Genomic DNA, 25,750 nt, shown 5'->3' with positions numbered 1-25,750 from the left:
ATAACATTGTTATTAACAACACGATATCGAAGTAACAAAAAAAAAATGTAATTTGCCAAACAAGGCAAGTAGGGATGTTTGGCAAATTACATTGTTCCTTCAAAATATGATCTGTAAAATTTGACTCACTTTTAAAATTTCAAAAGTATGATTCTAACTTAAAAATCATTAGTTTTACTTTGGATCCAAATTTTTTTCTTTGCACTAAACATGGACAATACATATTTGTTTGATTGTTCAATAACATTACTTATCTTTATTTTAAAATGCCAAGAGACACTACTAAAATAAGTATTCGAGTGTATAATGAACATTTGTGAATATGTATTATTCAGGAAAAAAATAAAAAAAATTGTTAGTTTAACACATTAAAATATAAGAAGCCCAAAAATAACAATCACACAACGAAGTCGGGTTAAAAATTTGCCTATATATATTTTTGTAAACAAAATCACTCCAAACCTTTGTTTATAAATTGGTTCAAGTAGGCTCAAGGCAGCTGGGCCATTTCTTTCTGTAGGACTTGGGAGACCCAGCTTGACCAATTGCAATTTAGGTCTCCCGCGTTGGTCCTTCATTCTCTTTAGCGCGGGAAAATGCTTAGGCGCTTATATACACCTATATTATATATATATATATATATATATATATATATCAGTATATGCATATAAATGTATGAAATTGCAGTGATATGGGCACTGTTATAGCCGTCGATGGAGGCAAAGACAGGAACGAAAAACAGAGAAGAAGAACAATGCGAACCCAAATTCCCAGCATTCCCATTCAAACCCTACTCGATTCAGATCGATTTCATGAACGCTCTCTATCAATCCCTCGATAAAGGAGGCATTGCCATGCTCGAAAGCCCTACTGGTAACTGTTTCTCTCTACACATGTATATATCGATATATCTATATATAAAGTGTCAGATTTTTTTTACCAGTTTATGCCCAATATATTTATAATAATTTTGCTCCGACTGAATCAATTTAGAATTTTGTTCTATTCTTATCCTTACACTGTATTAGTCCGCAACTATATGTTTTCATCATTCAACTTTAAGAATTGGGACCGTCTATCTCTCTTCATTTTCAGAGATTTCAGTTATGTTTTGGAGCATAAAATTGGTTCCTTGGAATTGGAATTGAAGAAAATTAATCCAAAATTTAAACTAATTTTTCTTTAATTCCAAGTTCAAGACGTTGGTTCTTTGCTTCCAAATACACATTTTTTTTTTTTTTTTTTTTTTTTTTTTTTTTTTTTGTGGGGGGCTTAATATTGGGCTATCATTTCTATAGGGACTGGCAAAACCCTTAGTATAATTTGCAGTGCCTTACAGTGGCTTGTTGATCAGAAGAGACAACAGAATTGCGAGACGATAGATGTTTCTAATCATAATCATCAATCTGGTTCAGAAGATGAACCTGACTGGATGAGGAACTTTGCTGTAAACAATGATATTCAAGAAGAGAAAAAGAAGGTGAAGAAGAAGAAGAAGAAGAAACCAGGGCTTGGGTTGGACAAACTCGATAAGAAAAGAAATCAAGGATGTTCTGGAATATGGAAAGAAGATGGGTTCTATAACAAGATTGACAACAGGAGTTTAAGGACTAAAACTGAAGCAGGGGAGTTGGATGATGAAGATTTTTTAATTGAGGAATATGAAAGTGAGGAGGAAGGTGGTGATGGAGGTGTGCAATCTAAGAGGAAGGCTGGTGTAGTTTCCACTAGTTCGTCAAGTGATGAGGAAGAGGAAGAAGATGAATTTGATGATGATGAGGAAGAGGCAAATTTGAAGATCTATTTCTGCAGTCGGACCCATTCACAGCTTTCTCAGTTCATAAAGGAGTTGAGAAAGACTGGTTTTGCTAGTGAGCTGAAGGTTCTATGTCTGGGCTCGAGGAAGAATTTGTGCATCAATGAAGGTATACAAATAAATTTAGCAAGTTATGACGCTTGAGTTTGTTATGTTTACAAATAGATTTTGTAATTTTGTTTCAGAGGTTTTGAAGCTTAGGAGCTCGATTCACATCAATGAACGGTGCTTGGAGCTTCAAAAGAACAAGAAAAAAAACATTTCTAAAATGGAGGTCAAGTGCCTTTGCTTTCCTTTGATCCAAATTTGAAGCTTTTTTTATAGGATTTTGGCCAATGATTTCCTGAACCTTGTCTTTCTTGTAGATTTGCATTTGATACAATTTTAGGGCTCATCTTTACTGCATTTGCTTTCCATTCATCATTTTATCTACTAATTTCATTATTCTTTGGTACTGCGAATTTTATATGCAAACTCATTGGACATTATCATTTCAAAATCACAACCACAAAGATATTAGTGATATAGAGGTTAAATATTTGCAATTTTGACAACTTTTGGAGCCAATTACCCGTTATCTACAAAAGATCTAAACTATTTACAAATCTCAGCCTTGTCAATTTTTGTAAACAGTGCGTCAAAGTTGGCATTTTGATAGAATTGACTCCAAAATTTCAAATTTTCCTCAAGCAATTATAAGAAGAAATGAGTCCTGCTGCTTGCTAACTTTCACAAGATTTATGTTTTTCATTAAGATTATTGGTGTTAACTCCATAAAAAGGGAATCTTAAGCAATGTATCCGTATCTCCATTTCTGCGATTTATCAATTTCATTAAGATCGTTGATGTTTGACTCCTCAATTAAGGAACTTGTTTCTAAATCTTGATCAATCTATGTTTACTATTGTACTCAATATATGTCTAAAATTGTAATATTGGTTTATGTTAAGAAATTTTCCTTAAGATGACTGTGGACACATTTAACTTGAGTTGGAAGTGTTGAATTGATAGGGGGAAAAAAAAATTGTCATTATTACATTTTATTGCATCTTTATTGGTCTAGTTTTAAGACAAGCCTGAAATTCACATATCAGAACTGTCATATTTACTTAATGTTATTGTCCATTTCAGTTTAAACAGAACTGTATCTTCTTTGTTTTGTAGACTAGCCATTGTATGACTTGGATGTCTTCTTATTTCTCTTTTCTTTGAGTCTTTGGGGCACTAAACTGGTACTGTTGGATTCAGAATTTAGGTTCTGGAAGGAGAATACGAAGGACTAAGGCTTCTGGATGCCCAATGCTTCAAAAACATAAGCTGCAGAAACAGTTTAAGAGCAAGATTTATCAACAGGAAGCCATGGATATTGAAGACCTTGTTGGCCTTGGAAGCAAGATAGGAACTTGTCCTTATTATGGTTCCCGAAGCATAGTCTCAGCAGCTGACCTTGTGGTTCTTCCCTATCAGTCTCTTCTTTCAAAATCATCACGTGAATCGCTTGGTTTAAATCTAAAGGATAACATTGTTATAGTAGACGAGGCTCACAATCTGGCTGACTCTCTTATCAGCATGTATGACTCGAAAATTAATTTGTCTCAGGTAAAAGAAAATAAAAGAAGTCTTACTTATAAATTTCTGCAGTTGTCATTATGGTTTCCTGGAAGTTGGTTGACCATACATTTTTATTCTGGAAAGCACTGACAATCGTGCAGTGGCAGTGTCAGGCACGTGTCTGACTCGGACACACCTGGTACACAGCTGAGAATGTGTCCGACAGTGCTTGAAGTGTCCTGGAGTTGTGAGTACTTTTTCCCTAGTTGGACACGGCTGGGACATGACGGAAATATGTTTAGGACACTTTCAAGACACGATAGTGGTAGTTTTGTAATTATTTTTTATAAGAAGTGGTTTCATTGCAATTTTAGAACATATTATGGGTTAATAGAAAAATAATATAAACTTTTAGAAAAACAATATATATATATATTTATATATTTATCTAGCTCTAAGCTCCAAATTTGTGATTTCATTCATGATAGTGGATAAAGGTGAGTAAAAATCAATTTTTTGCATATCTAATATTATATTATTATCTTATTGATCTATCCTTGTTGTGTCTATGTCTATTTTTTCAAGATTTGTCATATTGCAGCGTCCGTATTGTATCTTACCTGTATTCCATGTTCGTATTTGTGCTTCATAGTTTTTGTGTTTTAAGCACTGTTTTTGAGTAATGTTTTAAGAACTGTTTATGCCAAATTAGTTGATCCAAAAAGTTATTGGAAAGTCATTTCATTCTCAACTTAAATGACATTTTCGGTTTGAATCTTTCACTTCACTTGCAAGTTTAAGATCTTTTTTTTTTTTTTTTTTTCTTCTCCCAGTAAGTTTGCAAGTTTTAGTAATTGACATTGATTATTGGAGATTTTTGGTTGACTAAATTCTCCAAAAGTTTTTAATTGCTGATCTGTTTCCTCTTCAGTTGGAGAATGTGTATTCCCACTTAGGGAGATACTTCGAACGATTTCGCAACCTCTTAGGATCTGGCAATAGAAGATATATTCAAACTCTAATGGTCCTCACTCGGGCTTTTCTCCAAATTCTAAATAGTGAAAGCAAAGCAAGTTGTGCTGATCCTTTCTTTGATGATGATGAAGCTTCAGGAGCAAAAGGTCCCCATGAGTATTCTATGGCCATCAACGAATTCTTATTTTCTCTCAATATTGACAACATAAACTTGGTCAAATTGTTACAATATCTAAAGGAAAGCAATATCATCCACAAGGTGAATGCTTGTTTTTATTGTTTATTTTATTCATGTTGCCTTGTGTCACTAAGTGCATCCCAATCCTTTTGTTTACATTTCCATTTTTAAGGTTGACATATGTCGTCCCTCAGGTCAGTGGGTATGGAGATAAAGCTGCTAGCTTGCAAAAACGTTCAACACTAGGAGATTGTGGGGAAAACAGTGAGGAAGGAAGCACTTTATCTGGTTTTCGAGCATTAGCTGATATGTTGCTGTCATTGACAAATAATGATGGTGATGGTCGAATAATAATCTCAAGAACAAAACCATCTTGTTCTGGACAACAAGGAGGATACCTTAAGTATGTCATGCTCACGGGGGAAAAGATCTTTTCTGAGGTTTGCCAGAAACTTCTGATTCAACCAACCCAGAGTTTATAGATGGGATTTGCACACCCTAACATAAAATTATTTGTACTTTTGATAGATTGTTGATCAAGCTCATGCTGTCATATTGGCTGGGGGAACTCTACAACCCATAGAGGAAACAAGGGAGCGCCTCTTTCCATGGCTACCATCAGATCAATTGCATTTCTTTTCATGTAGTCATATAGTCCCCCCTGAAAGTGTTTTGCCAGTTGCTGTTTCTTGTGGGCCCTCTGGCCAGTCCTTTGATTTTAGCTACAGCTCCAGAAGCTCATTAATTATGGTGAGTCATCGCATTTTTCTTTGATTTTACTCTCTTAGAAATTACTGCCTAAATTTTCTCTCAGTGCTAATATTTTGACTGGCAATTGTTTATTAATTTCAAGCGGTTATAATGATTTTTATTTTTTAATTTTTTATCTGTATGAACCATCAAGTTTTTCATTTTAATACTCGTTTTACTGAAAAGGGCATGCATTGTTTCAACCAACTGGAAATTGATCTTTTGGTATTAATCTTGTATATAGAAATGTTATTATGCTTGTATTTTCTTCTAGTATTTACTTCCAGAAATTGAAGGTTGACAAAAGTTTGTTAATGGGCTTGAAATAACAGATAGAGGAGCTTGGTCTTCTGATTTGCAATTTGGTGACAGTGGTTCCTGAAGGACTTGTCATGTTCTTCTCTTCATTTGATTATGAAGGGCAGGTCTATGATTCATGGAAGGCTTCAGGTATCCTTGCGAGGATTATGAAGAAAAAGAAGGTACTCAGGGAGCCTAGAAGAAACACAGATGTGGAAGGGGTCCTCAAGGAATATAAGGAGACGATTGATGCATTGTCTAGTGGGGATCTAAAAAATCCGGCACCTCACAATGGTGCTATTCTCCTTGCTGTGGTGGGTGGGAAGATATCAGAAGGTATCAACTTCAGTGATGGGATGGGTCGATGCATAGTCATGGTTGGACTGCCATACCCTAGCCCATCTGACATTGAGTTGATGGAGAGGGTGAAGCATATTGATGGTCTCGGAGATACAACATCAAGTAAAACCCCCAAATGTTTGAGCAGTAATGGATCTTACAATGGAGATTTTCAAGTTGGATTTCATATCCTAAGAAGTTGCAAGCGTCGAGGAAAAGAGTATTATGAAAATCTTTGCATGAAAGCTGTAAACCAATCAATTGGTACGTGCTAATTACCATAGATTTTACATTGAAGACCATATATAAGTTGGGTGAATTACTCGAAAAAAAAAAAAAAGGGTAGATCATAAGTTCTGTTGACCATTGTCAAAAATACAGCAAAAGGTAACCCGAACCAGTGCAGGAGTTTTGGGCCAAAACTTTCCACATAAGATTCTTCAACACAACCAATATAACATTCTTTATAGATAATGTCAATGCAAACTCTGATCAGACCTCTTGCATTGGCCAGCCTCTGTTGTTGCAAACTATAAAAGCTGTATTTGTTCCTCTCTTTTTTCTTTTTTGTTCATTGGTAGCATTTATCATATCATCATGGTTTTGGCATTGATTTTTCTTTGAATTTTTTGCTTTTCCTTGACTTGTCTGTTGTAGGTAGAGCAATTCGACATATAAATGATTATGCAGCAATCTTGTTAGTTGATGCACGATATGCATCTGATTCCTCGAAAAGAAGCTTTTGTCACCCTACCAACAAACTCCCCCAGTGGATTAAAGGTCAACTCGTTTCTTTGACCAAGAACTATGGAGAAGTCCATCGGCTACTGCATCAATTCTTCAAATTCAACAAAATGAGAGGTCAGTAGAGTGCCTTCAATGGAGCATTTCAATGTATTATACTACGGAGAAGTCCATTGGCTATTGCATCAATTCTTCAATTTCAACAAAATGAGAGGTTAATAGAGTGTCTTCAATGGATCATTTCAATGTAATTATACAGTCACAGATCAACGAACACTACACTGAAGTCTGCTTGGAGCAATTCTAGGAAGATAGCAGCAGTTCAAGGAAAACGAAATAATGTAGTTGCAAAGCAATTGTGGCATTGATTTAAACAGTACAGTAATGAAGAATAGACTCTATTACTGTTAATGCAGCACATATAATTTTAGATCTGCTTTGTGGCATTGTACACCAGCAAGTATTACTATTAATGCAGCACATATAATTTTAGAACTGCTTTGTACTCTCTCTCTCTCTCACACACACACACACACAAACAAAGACATATACAGGGACACAAAATAGTGGTAAATGTGCTGCATTTATGTTGTAGTACAATAATGTTATCCAAATACATAAACAGTGTGATCACATATGTAATTAAATTAGGGTGTTTAATAAAGAATTGTGAGTTTGAAACAAACGTTCACAGCAATCTGTTAATTATAACAAACATAGGTGAAAAGCGCATTGATCTCACTTCAAGAATTCATACATTTGGCTTTCATTCGGGCAGTAGTCAGCAATCCTGAAGCCACAGATGATGCTTTACAATCATTCCGTTCAAAATTAATCATGAAAAGACTTGAAATGAACGGTTGTAGTCTATAGTCCAAGAGCCAGATCTTAATTGGTCCTCACATCTTCTTAGTCCTCTAGCTTTTTTGTGGAATTCTACTGTTAAAAATCAAATCAGCTTTCACAAGGACCAGTTTGACAACTCTCAAGTGCGACATGGAACAGATCTGTATTGCATGGTTGCGATATCAGAAACCATGGGATATTGTGAGCCATTTCAGCCTCAGGCTCAGTGAACCCACCTTAAGGCTTGGGTTAATGTTGCAAGCCCTCAAGCTTCTGTAACAGGTACATACAAACAAGCTTTTCAGAAATTACCACCATTTATACCATTTAAAGAACAAGTATGAGCATACTATTGCTTATATGTAAGCTGGTAGCCAAAAGTATCTCTACAAAACAAGTGCCAACATGTTTTTGCTTATTACAGAGAGGGGAGCAGTGAATATGCCATTGAAAAGGCACACATATCTAACTTGAGATGGGCTGAATAAGTGGTGTAGCCCCACTGCATTTCTCAGGTCACCTTCGAACAATTGAGCCGAACCTGGCCCATTGGTGGAGTCAGTACTTGGAGTTCAGAGAGCTTCATCATTGCCTTAGCAAAGTCCCGTCGAAACAAAGGAAGGTCTGAGGCATATGTTCTGACCCAAGTTTCAGTTTCTTGCCCTGCTGTTAGTTGCTGGTCAGCATAGAGGATTCCTCTACCCTGCAAAAGACTGCGGTAGTATAGCATGCCAAAACCTGATCCTCGTCCCTCATAGTCCATATTCATTGCTTGGTCCACCAGGCTGGAGGAAAATGTTGAGCCATTCACAGAAGATGGCGATACTGATGGTGACACTGATGGTGATGCTGATGGTGTTGATGATGGCAATGCTGATGGTGTTGATGATGGTGACGCTGATGGTGATGATGGGATGTGGCTATTGTTGCATCTCGACCTCAGGACTTCGAGGAATTCAATATCTACAGATGGGTCGGGTTTACCAGTCCCATTAAAGTTGTAGAGCCGGTTGAGGAAGAATTTGCAGTGAATCATCCCGAAACTGTGAGCACCTGTGCAGCAGAGGAAACAAAAGCAAAACAAACCAACCCCAATTTTAGTCCACTACCATGAGCTAAGCTTCTTCAGAAAGAAGCAAGAGAAATGGACAGAAGAAGAACAATAGCATACTAGTATACAATCCAACTGGAGCAAAAGAGGATAGAAGTAGTATTACTCAACTGATATGAATGAAAGTCCAATCAATCAAACACATGTTAGTGATCATTGACAAGAATATAATGAACTGTAAAGAACCGGTTCAAATGAACATTAACTGCAGTCATATCATAATTTATGTTGTTTTTGGTTGACAAGAAATGAAACAAACCTTGGTAAACTAGTAGTCTAAATAGAAATGAAAATTTCAGTTTCTTACATCTCCTGAGCTTTCATAGAATCCAAATAGATCAATTTTAGACAACAGTAGTCTACACCTTAATACAGAGTGAAGAACATAAATTTTGAATTGCAATAACACAATATAATAAGCTGAGAACTCCAACCAATCACAAAACTGAAAACCAGATATTTCTCATTCCAGGAACAAGGGAAGAAAAACAAGAGAGAAAATTCAATACCTAAGAGACTGACAGTCTCTCTCTCATGGAATCCCCTGGATGCAAATGATTCAATAATTCTGGAGAGATCATCATGGGGACTAGGAAGCTCTTTCGTTGCCATTTTTGAGAAAGAACGAGTGCTGTCTCTCCTACCAGTATTGAGAGGGTAGAATGGCCCACCACCCTCACATTCAAAAGATTCAGAAGTAAATTAGACAGTGAACCATATGTGTGCGTGTGTGTGTATAGAGAGAGAGAGAGAGATTTACCAGAACAACACCTTCTCTAGCAGCCAAAACAATAATATCTGCACAAGAAACTATTCCAGGGCATGCTTTTTCGACCTCTGATTTGATGATGTCAACCAGATCAAAACCCTTCAGGGATTCGTTAGGAGGAGAGTCTTTCTCGCTGTCTACTCCATCAGCAGCGTCCAACAAAATAGAGGCATCACATCCCTTTTACCAATTTTGATTCAAAATCAAACCCATCAGATAGAAACATCATGAACCCTCAGTTTGGAATAACATTAGATTTCACAAGAACATTGAGAAAATCCCAAATCAAAATCAATTTTAGAGAACAAGACAAATCATCACTTCACAATCATGTATCAATTGGAACATGCAAGAAATTGTACGAAACTAGAAATTATTTAAACAGATCAAACTGAACAACAGAGAACAGGAAGGGTCACTTCACAAACAGATAGAAATCACAAATTTCACAGGAAATTTTGTGGAAATTTGACAGAAAACAGATAAAACACAGATCAAATTGTGAACGAAACAAGAAACACAGATCAAGATTCACAAGAAAGAAGAGAGGTTACCCCAACGAAGCAATCATGGAAAACCAGACGCAACAGTGCAGGAGCGACATCAGACCGTACTTTGTGGAGAATATGAACCATTGATCGGATGATTTTCTCGGCGTGTGGACACGATTCGCGGTAGAAATCATATTCAAGCGATCGGTTCTTGCCAGACTCTTCGAGCTTGGACGACAAGAAAATCGACCCATACGAAGATGAAACTGTGGAAATCAAATCCATATCCAATGAAACCCTGTTTGTTTCAGCACCTCGGTTCTTCAGAGAGATCAATACACACAGTACAAACACCAGAAAGCTTAGTTTTCTTGCAAAATCCATCTGAAACAGTTGGAGCACTATTAGCATTTCTCTCTCTCTCTCTTTCTCTAGGTTTCGTTCTTTTGAGAGTTAAAAACTGAGTTGCAGAGTTAACCAGTAGGCATATGAGGTGTGAGGAAGGGGAAACACCAAGAAAGAGCGGGAAAAAGAAGTACGTAATGACGAAAGTGCCCTTCTAACTGAAAGTTTGTTAGTACTGTTTAAGATCTGAATAACTAATTTGATGGTGCGGCTAGAGTGCCCTCCAATAGTGTTTTAGTGATTTCTTATACTTGTGGTTGATCACGGCCGTTGATTTGTTATTGGAGGGAAATTCTCCTGTTATCTCAATGAAATGGATTTTCATCATGATATAAGTCAAATATAAATTAAAATATTTAATTTAATATTATGTTGTGGATTTGAATTTGAGAATAATTTGATAAAATATGATATAATATATAATATATACTAATATGTTACAAATAAATTATTAATTGTTATAATATATAATATTTACATATTACTAAAAAATATATATTTTTCTTCTTCTTCTTCCTCCCTTTCTTGATCTATTTTGTCTCTCTTTATTATTTTATTTGATAAAAGGTTGATTACCTAATTTTCTAACTTTTTTTTATTATTATTATATCTTATTTTTCTTCTCTGCCCTTTCTCTCTTTTCCCGTGTGCTAATTTTTTTACATTAAACTTTTTATTATTAAAAAATTATATTATTTTCAAATGGTATATTCGATTAATTACCTCAAATATGGATTCAATATAAATAACTAATAAATTTATTGGATGAGATAGAATTAAAGCCTCATTCGATTCAAATTGAATCGGTTTGGCCTAGTTACCGGTAATCTTAGCCTATTGGGTTGATTATAATAATCCTTGCGACGGTACTTGAATCTTGCAAAAATGTATCAATTAGTCACATACTCTACCTATTTCAAAGAATAAGTAATAAACCCGCCTAATAATTTTAAGGGTTAATTACAACGACACCCTCTGAGGTTTGTCATATTGACAGTCATATAACTTAGCCGTTTTTTGAACAAAGACGCCCCCTTAGGTTTGATAAAGCTAACAAAGACAGCCAATGCTGGTGAATTGACATTATTGTCCCTTGATACATTCAATTACCAATTTATCAAATATAATTCTTTCTTATTGACCAAAATGCCCTACTTATAAACCAAAGACACCACCATCCAATCCTAAATGAACCCACCACCACCCTATCACACCCACAATGCACAGAACCTACTGCCAATGTTCAAGGATTCTAGGCGTCTTTGCTCACCGGACATAACATCCACAGTCGAGCCCGTCTTCCTCCTCATCGGACTCTTCTCTGCACCGCTGTTCTGCCGCCACCAGATCTTCCTCTCTGGCCGTCTTAATTTGCTAGCCACAATCCGAGCTCTTTGGATAAATTACTCAAAACTTCATGAATTCGAAGGATTAGACTGAGAACAAGTTTTAAAATACATTCATGCATTCAATATATATATATATATATATATATATATATATCCCAAAAAAAACACATTAACAGAACTGGAAAATGAACCAAATAAAATCGAAGGATTAATTGATGAAATCCCACCTCCCCCACAAAAAAAAAAAAAAAAATAATAATAATAATAATAATAATCAAAGATGGATGGATCAAAGCTTTGTTTTCTTCAACTTAAATTCGAGCTCTCATTCCGTGAGCAAAGGAGATAGCCAGAGCACACCTTGATTAAGCTCCGCCCTTGATTTGGTCCATATAGCACAGCAATGGACACCCAGGAATGGTGCCATTGTAGATGCCTCCTTCGTACCATGCTTGGGTTCGTTCTTGCACTTTCTGGCAAATACTACATCTTTCTTCTTGTCGACCTAAAGATCCAAATCCTTTGATCCTAAACCAGGCAGGTCAAGCATGATCCAATAGAACTCTTCTCTCACCAGTTTAATTTCGTATGGCTGCCTCGGCCCAATCTCATCATCACTTGCTCCTACATAAATCAATTAACACAATCAATCACACACACACATATATATACTGTACATGAATATATATCTATGTCTATAGATTGTAAAGGAAATAGTAATAATTTTACACAGATCATACAGGTTCGAAGAGGAATAGTATGAGAATATTTATGCAACTTTGTTGTTTGGAACTAAGGCTGGCGTGGGACTCCGAATTGGAGTCCGAACTGCTTTTCCGAACAGGGTCTGTGCAAAGTGAACAAGAAACGAAGGGAGTGATCATCGGAGGTGAGAGATGTGAGCGGAGGAGTTTTGTCAGGCCAATGGCGGTGGTGAGAGTCGGATTTGGCTTTGGAACCGCTCGCGGAAAGAGCGATGGTGTGAAGTGAATGAGCGGTGAATGGAGTGACGTCCATATGAGGAGAGCGCTGTGAGGGTAGGAGCTTCGTCAAATCAACGGCGCTGGAGACATCGGAGTTGGCTACGGAAGCGCTTGCTGGAAAAGAGAAGACGCTGGGAAGTGAACGAGTAGGGAAGGTGACACACAGTTCACTGTTGTCGCTCCATCTCAGCTGACCTCACCTTCTGAGCGAAGCCCCAAGCTCACCGCCGCGAGTCATTCATGGCCAAATCAGCCGACTTCCCCACAGCCGTACTGAGCCCATCACTGTCCCGCCACTCGTCCGCTGCTGTTCCGTGCTCTTTGCCGTGAATTGTCCATAGTCAATTCCAACCAGTCGTCGCTCACCGCCACAAGATAAGGAGAGGGTTTTTATTGGAAACCCTAAGTAGTGGGTGATGAATGGTGTGGGTGAAATCGAATGGGTGTTTTTCTTAGGTTGTCTTGGATTAGGTGATGGTGATTAAAGAATGGGGAGGAAGGAGGCAGTGAGATTGTGGAAGGGTGGAACTTACGATGGTGTAGGGCTGGTGGGTGGCGAGATGTAATAGTGTATATATATAAGAGCAAAGTTGATTTTCATGAATTCTGATATTTTATCATAAAAATGAATTAAACATTGAAGGGCAATCTCATCTTTTACAATGTTTTAAGGGCTTATTTGGAACAAAATTTTCTCGGTGTCTTTGTTCAAAAAATGACTAAGTTGTATATGGCCGTCAATACGGCAAACCTCAGGAGGTGTCATTGTAATTAACCCTTTAAAGTCCAAAGCAACTTGAAAGTAATAAGTGTTAATCAGCAGCCTCTTGTGTTAAAAAAAAAAAGAAAAAAAAATTCAACAGCCTCTTAGGCTCCGTTTGTTTCAACATAAAATATTTTTTTTGAAAAATATTTTTTTATTTTATTTTTACTCTATTTGTATTTGGTAAAGGTTTACGTCGATATTGAGGTCGAGTTTATCGGGCGGGACATGTAAAATAACTTGTCAAAAATTTATAGATAAATTATTTTTGCTAAATTTTAATATTTTTTTCCTTCGTAAATATTTTACGACAACCAAACATCAGAAAATAAAAATATATATATATATTTTTAAAAATATTTTATGTCCAAACAAACGAAACCTTAATGTTGTTGGAGTTGATTTCAATCATGGTTGATGTTTGTAACTCAGTTCCTATTAGGGGGTGAGTTTGGAAATGAGAGTTGCAACTCGACCCTTTAAATTACCTCTTATTAATTTTAAAAATAATTTATATATATACATACACTTTTTTGAGATTTTTATTTTATTGATCTTCTATATATGCAATTGCAAAGTTAACAAAATTTATGATTATCATTGCTAAATATTTATTTGCATTTAGTAGTTTCCTAAATTTATCTCAATTTTTTTATTTTTTATTTTTAATATTTGATTGTTCAACTCAAACACATTTTAACTTTGAGTTGAGTTGGGACAATGCATGTCCAGAAAATAAATCTTCCATGAAAATGATTTAGCATGGTAGTGTTCCATCCCAAACTTAGCCTGTTAATAACATAGCTAGAATTTTTGTCGCTAAGATCATATTGTGTAAATTAGCATTAAATATGGATCTATATTTTAAAAGATTAATTAGAATAAACTTAATTCGAAATGTAGATTCTATACTGGTGAAAAAAAAAAAAAAAAGTGCTTAATTTTTTAAAACAAAAGGAAGTATGTTTGTGTATAACTTGGACAACTAAGAGCATGCCACTGTAATTTAACATCATTCATCAAATTTACTACTGATTTTTAACACATTTACTCTTTCTTAACACAGTAATTTTTCAACATGTTTATTATGTTTTTTCAACCCATCAAAGTTAAATTTAATGTTTTAAAAATAATTTTAATTGTAGTCTAATACAATTATTTCTTAGAATTTTAAAGTAGAAGGCTTTCTTCCGGAAAAAAGAATATGCGCATAAAACCCAAACACGCCTCTGGGTCAAAAATTTTGATTCTTTGGAATACAATAGAACTTTCTAACATCTTCCCCGCATGACCCAAACAGTCAACTGACTGACCTGACCTGACCGAAGCTTCTCGAGCTAACCCAACACCACCGTCTCCTCTTCATTCTCTTTAATATTCTCTTTCTTACATTATATACATATATAATTATATATACATATTACCTAGAAGACGAAGCTCAATCGATACAGTCTTGGTTTTGATTTGTTTTGGCTTAGTCTCTCATTTGGGCATTTTCACAAACACTTGACAATGGCTGACGACGGTGCCGTTACACTCTATAGCAGCAGCGCCATCACCGACACCAAGACGAACACGTTCTCGCTCAAGGTCGGACTCGCCCAAATGCTTCGCGGCGGAGCAATTCTCGAAGTCACCAACTCCGACCAGGCCAAGATCGCCGAATCCGCCGGAGCTTGCTGTGTCATCGTCACGCAGCCCTTTCAAGGAGGCATTTCTCGCATGCCTGACCCATCTCTCATCAAAGAAATCAAGCGAGCAGTCTCAATTCCGGTCATGGCCAAAGTCCGCATCGGTCATTTCGTCGAAGCCCAAATCCTCGAATCCGTCGGCGTTGATTACGTCGACGAGAGCGAGCTTCTTGCAGTGGCTGACGAAGACAATTTCATCAACAAACACAATTTCCGTGTACCGTTCGTTTGTGGGTGTCGAGATCTCGGCGAGGCCTTGAGGAGAGTGAGAGAAGGCTCGGCGATGATAAGGACTCAAGGGGATCTATCTGGGTCTGGAGACATTGTTGATACTGTTCGCAATGTGAGGAAATTGATGGGTGATATTAGGGTTTTGACGAACATGGATGAAGACGAACTGTTTGCGTTTTCGAAGAAGATAACTGCGCCATATGACATTGTGGCACAAACCAAGCAAATGGGTAGGCTTCCGGTGGTGCATTTTGCTGCCGGTGGGATAGTCACGCCGGCGGACGCGGCGCTGATGATGCAATTGGGCTGTGACGGCGTGTTCGTGGGACCCGAAATTTTTAGCTATTCGGACCCTTACAGGCGAGTTCGGGCGATTGTTCAGGCTGTCAGGAACTACAATGATCCGCAGTTGCTGGTGGAGATGAGCAGTGGGTTGGATGAGGCTATGGCGGGATTCAATCTCAGCGAGGACAGGGTCGAACAGTTTGTTACTGGAGGTACCTATTGATCCAAAAATCATCGAAGGTGTTTGTTTTCTGTGTTGTTAAGCATATAGAGTGTGTCTTACAGTAATGTATAGAGAGTTTAGAGATGATATATGTCCCAATTTTGTGTTTGTTTTCCGTGAATATTATCTTATATGATCTAATAATATGTTTCCGGCGCTCACAGTTTGTGTTGAGACTTTGAGTACTGAAATGAGAATAAATTATCGTTCTTATACATAGTTTGCCTGCATATATTAGAAATTGTTCGTCTTGAGATACATTATTTTCACAAGTAATGTGGATTAATATGTCTTAATACTCTTAATTTCTGATGCATATACAGATATATTTCTATATAAATCTGAATTAGATGTCTAGAAGACGTTCTTCGATGGGCTGTGATCAATTTATTCGAGAAAATCAATTGTATCCTCCTCCACAGGAGGGCCACAAAAAGAGTCAAATCGAGCTTGCCTCAAATCAAGCTCGTGGTTTTTGCAAACCAATCACCTGTTAACCAACTACAAACCATCTAGTAAACATGCATTCTTTTGCAAGCTAATATGCCTTGATCTGCCCATGGATATGATGACCTCGCCCCCTACTTGTCACCTTTATATAGTAAAGCACAAAACACTTCCATGTCCATGTTTTCTTGGCCTTCTACAGTGATAATGCTTGATTTTGTTGTTAAATAAGCTTTCAGAGCAGTTTGATTAGGTGTAAAAATTGCCCTATTCACTAAGGAAGCCTTTGCAACTGCAATTCCTAACCCTTGCCAAAGTGCATTTAAGTATGTGGAAGCAATTAGCAAACACACTGTATCTTGCCCGGGAAAGATCGTGATTTATGACTGACCTTGAAGCCTGGTTCCTACTACAACCAGAGGGTAGCAGGCAGCAGCAAACCCTGCTGGCTACTATCTTAACAGGTCCTAGTGCATGGGCAACAAAAATACTTTCAAAAGTATCAGTAGATGCATTTAGTCAGGTTTCTAACTTTCTATGAAGTTATGCCAAGTTAGGATCAGGGCTGAAATAGCAATCTTTGAGAAGTTCTGATTGAAAAATGTAGAAGTGGTGTCCAGAAAACAATTTGAAGAAGTTTTGGGAAAACAATTAAGAACATTGTGGTTCAGATCTTCTGGTGTTGCACTCTTTGGATGGACATTGTTAAGTCTACCGTTACAAAGATCATGATTGAGCTGGGTCCTGATGGTGGGTCCAAATATTTTCAATTGTTGGGACAGTTTTACAGGATGTTGCAACTATTTGAACGTGCTGGTATTTTTCATCTCATCTGTCCTTAAACCTACAGGACTCTTTCCAGTCTCTTATAGAGTAGAGTTGATATGTTAGATCTTTTCTTTTGACTCATTTATGAGTGTGATATAATGTTATCTGCCTAGCATCAATTTATGTTGAGATATAGAAATGAGAACGAATAGATAAATTAAGTTTGTCAATCCAACTACGAGCCTGCAACAATTCCAAAGCATTCATTAGTCATTCACTCAATTGATTTTCTTTGATATAATTAAAGACTAGGCATGACAAAGCTAATTTTTTTTATGTTGCCAGTTTGTCGATTCAATCAATTGTGTCCTAAAAACTTAATAGGTACACCAATTCTGCTTTAATCAGTCCCACGACACCTTGCCTTCCATTGCTTCCTTCTTGATTCTGTTCTCAACTGCGTAAATGTCTCTTGGATGCATAAATTACAAAATACTGGGATCATAGGCCGTTCTTTCTGAATGTTCCTGTGATTTTTGCTCTGGAACTACCACTGTGGAGCTTTTTCATTTGCTGTGTAAAATAGAATCTTCTATGGGTAGGGGATCAATCTCTTCTAAATTCTATTGTCTGCTTGAATGCTTTCATGATTCTTATTGTTATACAAGAACCTCAAAGCTGTTTCATAAGCAGTAAAGATGGCTCCATTCACTACGAAAGCCCTGGCAACTGCAGTTCCTAATCCACGCCATAGCACACTGTATCCCTCCGTTTTTACACTCCTGTGAAAGCAATCAACAATTCCTGTGTATTTTGATGGGGAAGATTCTGACTGAGCTTGAAGTCTGGTTTTAACTACATCCAGAGGATAGCAGCAAACCCAACTGGCGACTCCTGCAAGACCACCTGCAATAAGCATTGTATCAACGCTCTCTTGGCCAGTTTTTCGGCAGCCTGGGTGAAATTTCTCTCTCATACGCTCGTATGACCAGAAATACAAGCCATGGGCGGGTGCATCTCTGAGCATGGTGATAGTTAAACCTCGGAAAATTCCCCTCAAACCTTCTGTCCTAACTATGCTTCTGGCAACACTTACCGGACCTCTATGACAGTCTGCTTCTTGGGGCCTCCTATGGTTTTTGCTCTGTAGTTGGAGGCGGATTTTCACCAGTTCAATAGGGCTGAGTATTAGGCTCTGTATAGCCCCTGCTCCAAATCCTCCTAGAGCAACCCCTTTGTAGGATGGAGGGTCCGTAGCAGGAACGGTCGAGTCAAACGCCCGTGAGAGGACAGCATAAATCTGGAAAACCATGGCATTCTGCAGTGCAAACATAGTTGTTTATCATGGAAATACTTTCTAATAAGAACAAAATTAACAGACACACATATATATATAACGCCTGTGTGAGAGGTTCCTGTCTCCTCAGGAACAAGCCTATAGAACAGATTCTGCTCAAGAAAAGACATTGCAACAATCTGAAGGTAGTATTTCTTAATACCCCACTCTAATGACCCATAGGCCAAGTAAAGTTGTGGCCTTTTTGGGACTTCTTTAGCTAATAGAGGCAAGGACACTTGGTTCTCTAGTGCGTGAAGTCGTGTCCATGTTGGGAAAAACTTTATTTGTAGGCTCTCTTTTCTACGGTAGGTGATCTTACTGGAGTTCTAGAAAAGATAGGTAGCTTGTGCTTATCAATTGATTATTGATCCAAAGTTTGTTCATGCACTTGACTTGGACCATAAGAGTCGGGACAAATTATTGAAAGAGACCCTACCATAAAACAAATCTAGGATCATCCACAAGGAGTGGAGGACAAACCACATAATGATTCTATAATATTCTCATGAACAATCAATGTCCAGAAGCTGCAGTAATGTTGAGAACCCTTTGTTTGATCTTTATAGTCATAACTTGTATCAAAATGGGAATTTATATGCAACTTTAAAGAAAAGTTTAGGTCATCAAAGATTATAAACAAACAAGAACTTAGAAACTAAAAGATGGAATGGACTAACAAATGAACCTGAAAGGTAACAGAGGCTAGGGGTGCACCCATGCCCCTGAAGAGGGCAAGGGGTCCCTCACTAGCAACCACGTTGCGAAGGATGCTGCAGGCGGAACCGCTGCTCGACGATTGCTGCCGGATTCTGAGTGTATCAAGCGGATAGCCGGCCATGACTCCGGCCATGCCGCCGAACCCACCAGCCACAAATTCTTTTCCCCAACTGCTAGCAAGAAACTCTGGCCAGAAATCCATTTTGCTCTCACTAGCATTCCCAAACAACTCAAACCCTTTATATATAGAAAGACAACAACAATTCTTTATTTTTTTATAGTAATAATAGACAGCACCTAACTACCTTATCAAAAGTTGTTCTCTCTATTACTTATACCAACATGAATCAACCCATCAGAAATCTCTCTATGAAAAAGAGAAAAAAAAGGGGGATTTCAGACGCAGGTAATCTACACGACGTCCTTATTAACTGTCTTACCTTTCTTGAATATACGTGTGTGTGTGTGTGTGTGTGAATATATCAAGTATCCAAGATTTGCCCAATTCAGAAACAGAGTGTTTCCACTTTCTGGTAGGAGCTCTCACGGATTTTCAATTATTATCTTTCTCACCCTCCAAACAAAATGTTATTTGTTCTTACAAGCAAGAGAGATAGAGAGAGAGAGGGGAGAAATGCAAGGACTTGAATTGGATTAGAGACCACACCCCCCACAATCTTGTCTCTCTCCAAAAAGGCACCAAGACAAAAGCCACCGATGCTATTTTGTAGGGATTGTGGACCGAGAGGAAACGGCCAACCTGCTCTTTCCAAAGGTGAACAGGGAGGATGCCACGTGGACCAATTAGCGGTTCACACGTCGCGGACCCATGTCCTGGTGGGTCTAGTGGGCAAACCAGCTTTTTTGAGTCCCCCAACCTGAATTGTTTTCAGTGGTGGTGGTGGTGGTGGTGGTGGGTGGTGACGCCAGCCGTAGGCTGCTGGATCAATCATGGATTTAGAGCTATCAGGATCCAAAGGAGTTGGTTCCATAGAGACGGGCTGCCTGCGTATTGTTTTCACTTAAGTTATTAATAATTAGTGGGTTGGATTTCTTACTCTAAATTATTGTCTGTTTGTCTTAGGCAGTGTCATTGTCATATTTGTGGTACCCACTATTGATCACCCATTTTGATTGTAAGTTTTAAAAAACTTTTCAATTTGATAATATGTATATTTAAATTTAAAGGGTTAACCCAGTAATTACATTTTAACGAAACATGCAATTAATTTATTGTATATTCTTTTTAAGTTTAAATTCAGTATATTACAAAGTTGAGAAATTTTTAAAAACTTAAAAAGGTAATTATAAAAATATATCATTTATTTTGCTTTTAACTTTTTAAATGGGATAATTAATTTTAGACATCCAAAAAAGAAAAATGGTTAATATGAGAGAGAGAGAGAGAGAGAGGATAGTACTAAAGACGGACAACTCGTATGGGGGAATATGGTAATGATGATAAAGAAATGATAAATTTATGTTTAGATTCAAAGAATTTCAGTGAATGAATTAAATAATTTAAATAAATTGAAGTTTACCAAGAAAGGACTAACTTTGCTTCGTTTGGTTGAAGGGATGAAAAATGGATGGAAGAAATAGAGGGATGGATAGATGGGAAATCCCTAGGGAACAGAAGGTGTATACTCCAATTTTTGTTTAGTTGAATGGAATGGATAATAGAAAGGATGGATACGGTAATACTTTTTTTTGTTTGGTTGGAAGGAAGAGAAAGAGATTTTTTATATTTTTTTTACCAATATATCCTAACTGTATAAAATAATAACAAGTAGATAGTTATTCATATTGTAGGTAGTTATTCATTTTCTCTAAGGTTAAAATTGAAAATTTTATATTGTAGGTAATTATTCATTTTCTCTCTCCTCCCTTCCCCCTAAAATTGGGCGGATAAAATTGGATTGTTTCATCCCTCTTCCTCCATCTCTTCCCTACCCTCCAACCAAACACGAAAAGCCTCATCCATCCCTCCTTAATCCTTCCCTCCAACCAAACATAGTAATCTAATAACTTAAATATCCATCTCTAAATTAAATATATAATATAATAATGATATATATATATATATAGGAGAAGAAAAATGCAAAAAATAAAATATGTAACCTTCCTTAACTTGGTGCCTTGGTGGATATTTTGGTAATTGTTTCTTTAAGAGTAATCCTTGATTAATTGAAGTGGTTTTGTGCGAATTTTTTTAAAGGAAGATTTAATGTAAATCGCTACAATTTTTTTTTTGTGTTCTTTTTTTAATACACCCAAAATTAACTTCACTTAAGGCTACCAATGAGAGAAGAGCCCTATAAATATGGTCTTATTTCAATGGTTGGTGGGTGTGCATGACCTTTTTTTTTCCGGAGAGGATCCTGATCCCATTATGTAGTGGTTGTATATCACACTCGGACAATGTTGGTGAGTGTGTAGGACCTCTCCTTTTCTAGAGAGGATCCTTATGGCATTAAGTAGTGGTCCTATATCACACCTCTACTTAGGACAATTAAATTAATAGTCTAGGGCGACCAATGAGAGAAGAAGCCCAATAAAGATGGTCTTATTATATTACTTATATATACTTATATTTTAACATATTAATTATATTTTGTTTATTGTATTAATTATCAAATTAATAAAACTTTTATTCTATTGATCAATACAAATTTCTTTTAACCAAAATGTTTTTTATTTTTATTTTTTTATTTTATCCCTGCCAAACAATGTCACACCTTTTCAACTTATTATAATTTTCTTCTCTCCACAATTCATAATTGTACAACAAAATATTTCTTTTCAACTTTGTAATATATACTTTCTTACACATCAATTGTATGCACAATTAAATCACTATCTCCTACAAACATAAATACTGTTTTATTAGAAATACATATATATATTAAAAATAATTAGTCCGTTTTGACCTCATGCTGTATAAAATTGGTAAACCACATTGCGACAATGAGTAAATCGTGTATAATTTTTAATGATCTACTAGACAAAGATAATCACTTTGTTGTTGAACATGGAGACTAAAATAGCATTGCACAATCTAGGGCAATATAGAAAATGTTTTTTAAGCAAATAACTAAGCACACAAACCAATGCAATGGAAGGTGACACTAGAGGCATCACAAGATTCCTGAGATAACATCGCAACCATGGTGAATAAAATATATTAGTCTCTTTGTCCCACATTGTTTAGTATAGGCTCTATAAGCCATTACTCATCTAATATTTTTTAGAAATTATATATTTTTCATGACTCTCTTGGAAATTTGTCTTATCGTCTACGTTATTCTCTTTTAAAAGTCCGTTACCGAGACTGCAAACATACTTTCATTTTACCATAATATTGTAAACGTAAAATCAAGATATGTCTATTTTCCAAAAACCCTCCATTAAGACTTGATATGTCACACACATATTTCATTTAGGGACTAAGGAAATAATAATCATGGAACACCAAAAAAAAACAAATAGCAATTAAAAAAAAAAAAAAAACTATTTTACTGTAGTTAAATGTAATTAAAAAAACTATCATGATAAAATTGAAGGTTCCTCCCCACTCAGGTAAGAGCACTCCAGGATGGACTCTTATCAATTGGCTATTGAAATGAAGAGAACCACTTCGATGCTTTTCCAAACCCCAAAACGAGATCAAACACCATTTGTTGCAACAATATCTAGTTACTCATGCCATTAAGGCGTGTTTGCTCTTTGATGCAATGCTACAAAATAATAACAGTTGTATAGCATCCCAACGTCTAACTTATCAAAGGTATTGCAGCAAGTTGCAAACACACCTTAATTGTATCATATTTCTGTTGCTCATGATGATGAGTAAGAAAGTATTTGATCCTTTTCAAAAAGCCAAACCACCTTGAAGAGAATATGAAACATTATAAAGGTCACAGGTTTGCCAACAATGTAGTTGCAGAATTAACAATCTATTGCTCTAAACTAAAGATCAAAATACTTTTTGTTACTCATCATCATTAACATTCAACAATTGTATGACATCTCTACCTCCAACTCTGCCTAGTATAAGTATTAATTCGAGAACTGAATCTAATAAAAGGCCATATGAACTCCGATGTAATTAGCAAGAGCAAACAAACATTAAACCAACATAATTGAGATTATGTTTCACAAATCAACCTCAAAATAAAAAGCATATATATGCAAAACCACAAGAAGTTCCAGCACTTTTATTTAGTTTTACATAGAAACACCCACAAAGGTTTAGCAACTAATTTAGCATGAATTGGAGTAGTTGCATCTAATATAGAAGTTAAGAGGGAGCCTCTCATTAATATAGCACAAGAATTATAAGTTGCAGGCACGGGAAACCCTCATTTCTTCCCACTTTTCTTGAGCCCAGAACCTCCAAACGCTCCCTTCTGTTGAGCCTTGGCCCTCAGTTCTTTGAGTGCCTGTCCACAGGGTGAATCATTATCAAATAAGTAATTTGTAAGGTATTCCCGAACGAACAACGAGCACAATATGAATTTACCATACTAAAATCTCACCTTTTCCTCTTCCTTCTTCTTCTGAATCTTAGCCAAATCATCCTGCAGGTAAGTGCGAATGTGTCAAATAGTAAGAAACAGATTAAAGCCTTTAATGAAACTTCCTAAGTGCAGGTCACCCTACATTGGATGAGCTTATGAATTTAATTAATCAGTAATGTCAAAAAACAAAAGCAGCCTTCTGACCCGCTCCAAATTCAACATATTTGAAAATTGTAGTCATGCATGAAATTTTTTATCTCATTTTAATTTTACAAAGAAGTATGCAAAAGCTCAAAAAAACAAAGAAGCATATATTCCACAATATATATATATATATATATATATATATATATATATATAATAATAATAAAAAAATAAGTGTAATTGGAATCATAAATAAGCAATATCTCAGAAATGCTAGTAGCAGCAATAATATTTAGGTTTCAAATCAAACTACAATGTAAAGTCTCTTCCAGTTAACAGTCCAATATGATCCAGAAATTTTGTTTGCATGCACTCTCTGTTTGGGGACAGGGGGCCTGTAGTTTATGGAGATGTAAGGCTAACTTATCAACCAAAAATAAATTAATAAATAGTAGAAGATATAAGGCTAATAATCAACATGTAATGGAGGAAATAGGAGTGACACCTATTAGCGAATCATAAGAGTAGACTTAGGTAGCATTAACAAATTAAACATATACCCGTAGATCCACGGGTGAAAAAGGGAGACTGGTTTCAAACTTTCTTCAGAATTTTTTTTGACAAGATTAACCCATAAATACATCATCCTATCATGATGGAACCATCCCCTCATGGTCTGATCCTGATCACAAGAAGAAGAATGTTGTGAAGACATCCTTCTTCTTTCCATTCCAACATTCTTATTGTTACAATCATATCTAGGGACCATGGGCTGGTCCCAGCAGTTCTCCTTCATTAGGAAGAACCAAATTCATCCATGTCGAATCAACTTCAATACTACATTAGCTAATACCATGAAGAGCCTGAACCCTTCCTTTATACAAAGAAATCTTAAATTTAAAAGTTACCGACTAGGTTATAAGAGAATAATGGGCTACTTGTTAGAATACCCCAATTGCTATAGTTTAAGTTTCTGGTAAAAAAGATAAAAGTAAACGTTAACCCAAAATTGCCGTTCTTTTTCTTCAAAAAAAAAAAAATAAATAAATAAATAAAAAATGGAGGGCATTAGAACAAAAGGAAAAAAAAAAAAAAAAAAAATTAATTAACCCTGTTGTTTATATTTCTAGATGAACAAACCAATAGATAAAAAAAGAAAAAAAAAAAGTTCAAAATCCCTATCTTTAAATTATCACGAGATCTTACCACAAATAAATCAATTATATATATATCAATCGGTAAAACTAAAAACCATAAAAATTATACGATGAAAAAAATGAACAGTTATACCTCGTCGTACTCCTTCTTGTCAGCCTTAGGCTGCTTCAAAGGCTTTGCTTTCCCACCTACAAGAACACAAAATTTATTAGACTATACATTAATTTACAACGAAATCAACTAAGAATTTAATAGATCTAAGGTTCAAATACGAAGGAAAAAGAAAAGGAAAAGAAATTATTACAAATTCAATACCTTGCTTGGAAGACATGATTGATTTTCTAAGGTTAGGGTTTGGTCTGAACGCGAAGAGTCAAAAAGCGCAGAGAGCCCCAACCCTAACACAATTATTAATTGCCCCGAGAACCACCGAAATAGAGGCTATATATCTAAGTATATAGGGGAGGAGGTTCAAGAAAGTCAGGAGCTTGAATTTACTGTTATACCCTGCCTACAAACTTTGTTTACTTGCAGGTGTAGGACTAATTTGGGAACTTCAAAATTCCAAAGTTGAAGTCTATAATGAATCCAACATTAGTCCTCCCTCATCTTTTATTTCGTCTCCATACTTATACGGAGTATCTTACGGCTAAAAAAACACGATATCATCACTTTTGCTTATAGGAGAAATTAAATACAACTGGGAGAAGAAGTGATGTTTTTTTTTATTTGATTAAATATTAAATGAAAGGTAAAGAAATAAAATAACATTATTAAGAGAGATAAGAGCCAAGAATGTTAATATTAAATTGATTTAATAATGATGAAGAATAAAATTATAATTTAAAAATTTTATA

The 25,750-nt window shown here is 36.1% G+C and overlaps 4 protein-coding genes across 4 annotated transcripts; 2 read left to right on the top strand and 2 right to left on the bottom strand.

Moving 5' to 3' along the window:
* Positions 1 to 248: 248 nt before the first annotated feature.
* Positions 249 to 7,127, top strand: LOC132286308 (uncharacterized). The gene is made up of 9 exons (XM_059788625.1): positions 249 to 873; positions 1,299 to 1,925; positions 2,002 to 2,090; positions 3,065 to 3,415; positions 4,299 to 4,601; positions 4,715 to 4,960; positions 5,049 to 5,270; positions 5,603 to 6,173; positions 6,567 to 7,127. The coding sequence occupies exons 1-9, from the start codon at positions 714 to 716 to the stop codon at positions 6,776 to 6,778; spliced, it is 2,781 nt and encodes a 926-aa protein (XP_059644608.1). The 5' UTR covers positions 249 to 713; the 3' UTR covers positions 6,779 to 7,127.
* A 765-nt stretch (positions 7,128 to 7,892) lies between these two features.
* LOC132287148 (putative Peroxidase 48) lies at positions 7,893 to 10,288 on the bottom strand. The gene is made up of 4 exons (XM_059789666.1): positions 9,934 to 10,288; positions 9,371 to 9,559; positions 9,120 to 9,285; positions 7,893 to 8,552 (listed from the first exon to the last, which is right to left on the bottom strand). The coding sequence occupies exons 1-4, from the start codon at positions 10,279 to 10,281 to the stop codon at positions 8,011 to 8,013; spliced, it is 1,245 nt and encodes a 414-aa protein (XP_059645649.1). The 5' UTR covers positions 10,282 to 10,288; the 3' UTR covers positions 7,893 to 8,010.
* Positions 10,289 to 14,587: 4,299 nt separating this feature from the next.
* LOC132285516 (pyridoxal 5'-phosphate synthase-like subunit PDX1.2) lies at positions 14,588 to 16,013 on the top strand. Its single transcript, XM_059787706.1, has one exon. The coding sequence runs from the start codon at positions 14,883 to 14,885 to the stop codon at positions 15,798 to 15,800; it is 918 nt and encodes a 305-aa protein (XP_059643689.1). The 5' UTR covers positions 14,588 to 14,882; the 3' UTR covers positions 15,801 to 16,013.
* Positions 16,014 to 17,265: 1,252 nt separating this feature from the next.
* On the bottom strand, positions 17,266 to 19,945 carry LOC132283764 (mitochondrial arginine transporter BAC2). Its single transcript, XM_059785773.1, has 2 exons — positions 19,040 to 19,945; positions 17,266 to 18,333 (listed from the first exon to the last, which is right to left on the bottom strand). The coding sequence occupies exons 1-2, from the start codon at positions 19,271 to 19,273 to the stop codon at positions 17,632 to 17,634; spliced, it is 936 nt and encodes a 311-aa protein (XP_059641756.1). The 5' UTR covers positions 19,274 to 19,945; the 3' UTR covers positions 17,266 to 17,631.
* Positions 19,946 to 25,750: the final 5,805 nt, after the last annotated feature.

The sequence above is a fragment of the Cornus florida genome, unplaced genomic scaffold, assembly GCF_030987335.1.
Source record: "Cornus florida cultivar Cherokee Brave unplaced genomic scaffold, ASM3098733v1 CherokeeBrave_3.0.0_Hap2_Chr11, whole genome shotgun sequence".
Lineage (NCBI taxonomy): Eukaryota > Viridiplantae > Streptophyta > Magnoliopsida > Cornales > Cornaceae > Cornus > Cornus florida.
This window is presented reverse-complemented; position numbering and strand designations above follow the sequence as displayed.

Coding starts and splice junctions, on each gene's coding strand:
- LOC132286308 (XM_059788625.1), top strand. CDS start 714: ATGGAGGCAAAGACAGGAACGAAAAACAGAGAAGAAGAACAATGCGAA. Junction 4,961..5,048: donor GGGAAAAGATCTTTTCTGAG/GTTTGCCAGAAA, acceptor TACTTTTGATAG/ATTGTTGATCAAGCTCATGC. Junction 5,271..5,602: donor CCAGAAGCTCATTAATTATG/GTGAGTCATCGC, acceptor TTGAAATAACAG/ATAGAGGAGCTTGGTCTTCT.
- LOC132287148 (XM_059789666.1), bottom strand. CDS start 10,281: ATGCTAATAGTGCTCCAACTGTTTCAGATGGATTTTGCAAGAAAACTA. Junction 9,560..9,933: donor TCCATGATTGCTTCGTTGGG/GTAACCTCTCTT, acceptor AATTGGTAAAAG/GGATGTGATGCCTCTATTTT. Junction 8,553..9,119: donor AGAGACTGTCAGTCTCTTAG/GTATTGAATTTT, acceptor TCTGCTGCACAG/GTGCTCACAGTTTCGGGATG.
- LOC132285516 (XM_059787706.1), top strand. CDS start 14,883: ATGGCTGACGACGGTGCCGTTACACTCTATAGCAGCAGCGCCATCACC.
- LOC132283764 (XM_059785773.1), bottom strand. CDS start 19,273: ATGGATTTCTGGCCAGAGTTTCTTGCTAGCAGTTGGGGAAAAGAATTT. Junction 18,334..19,039: donor TAGCCTCTGTTACCTTTCAG/GTTCATTTGTTA, acceptor TTTGCACTGCAG/AATGCCATGGTTTTCCAGAT.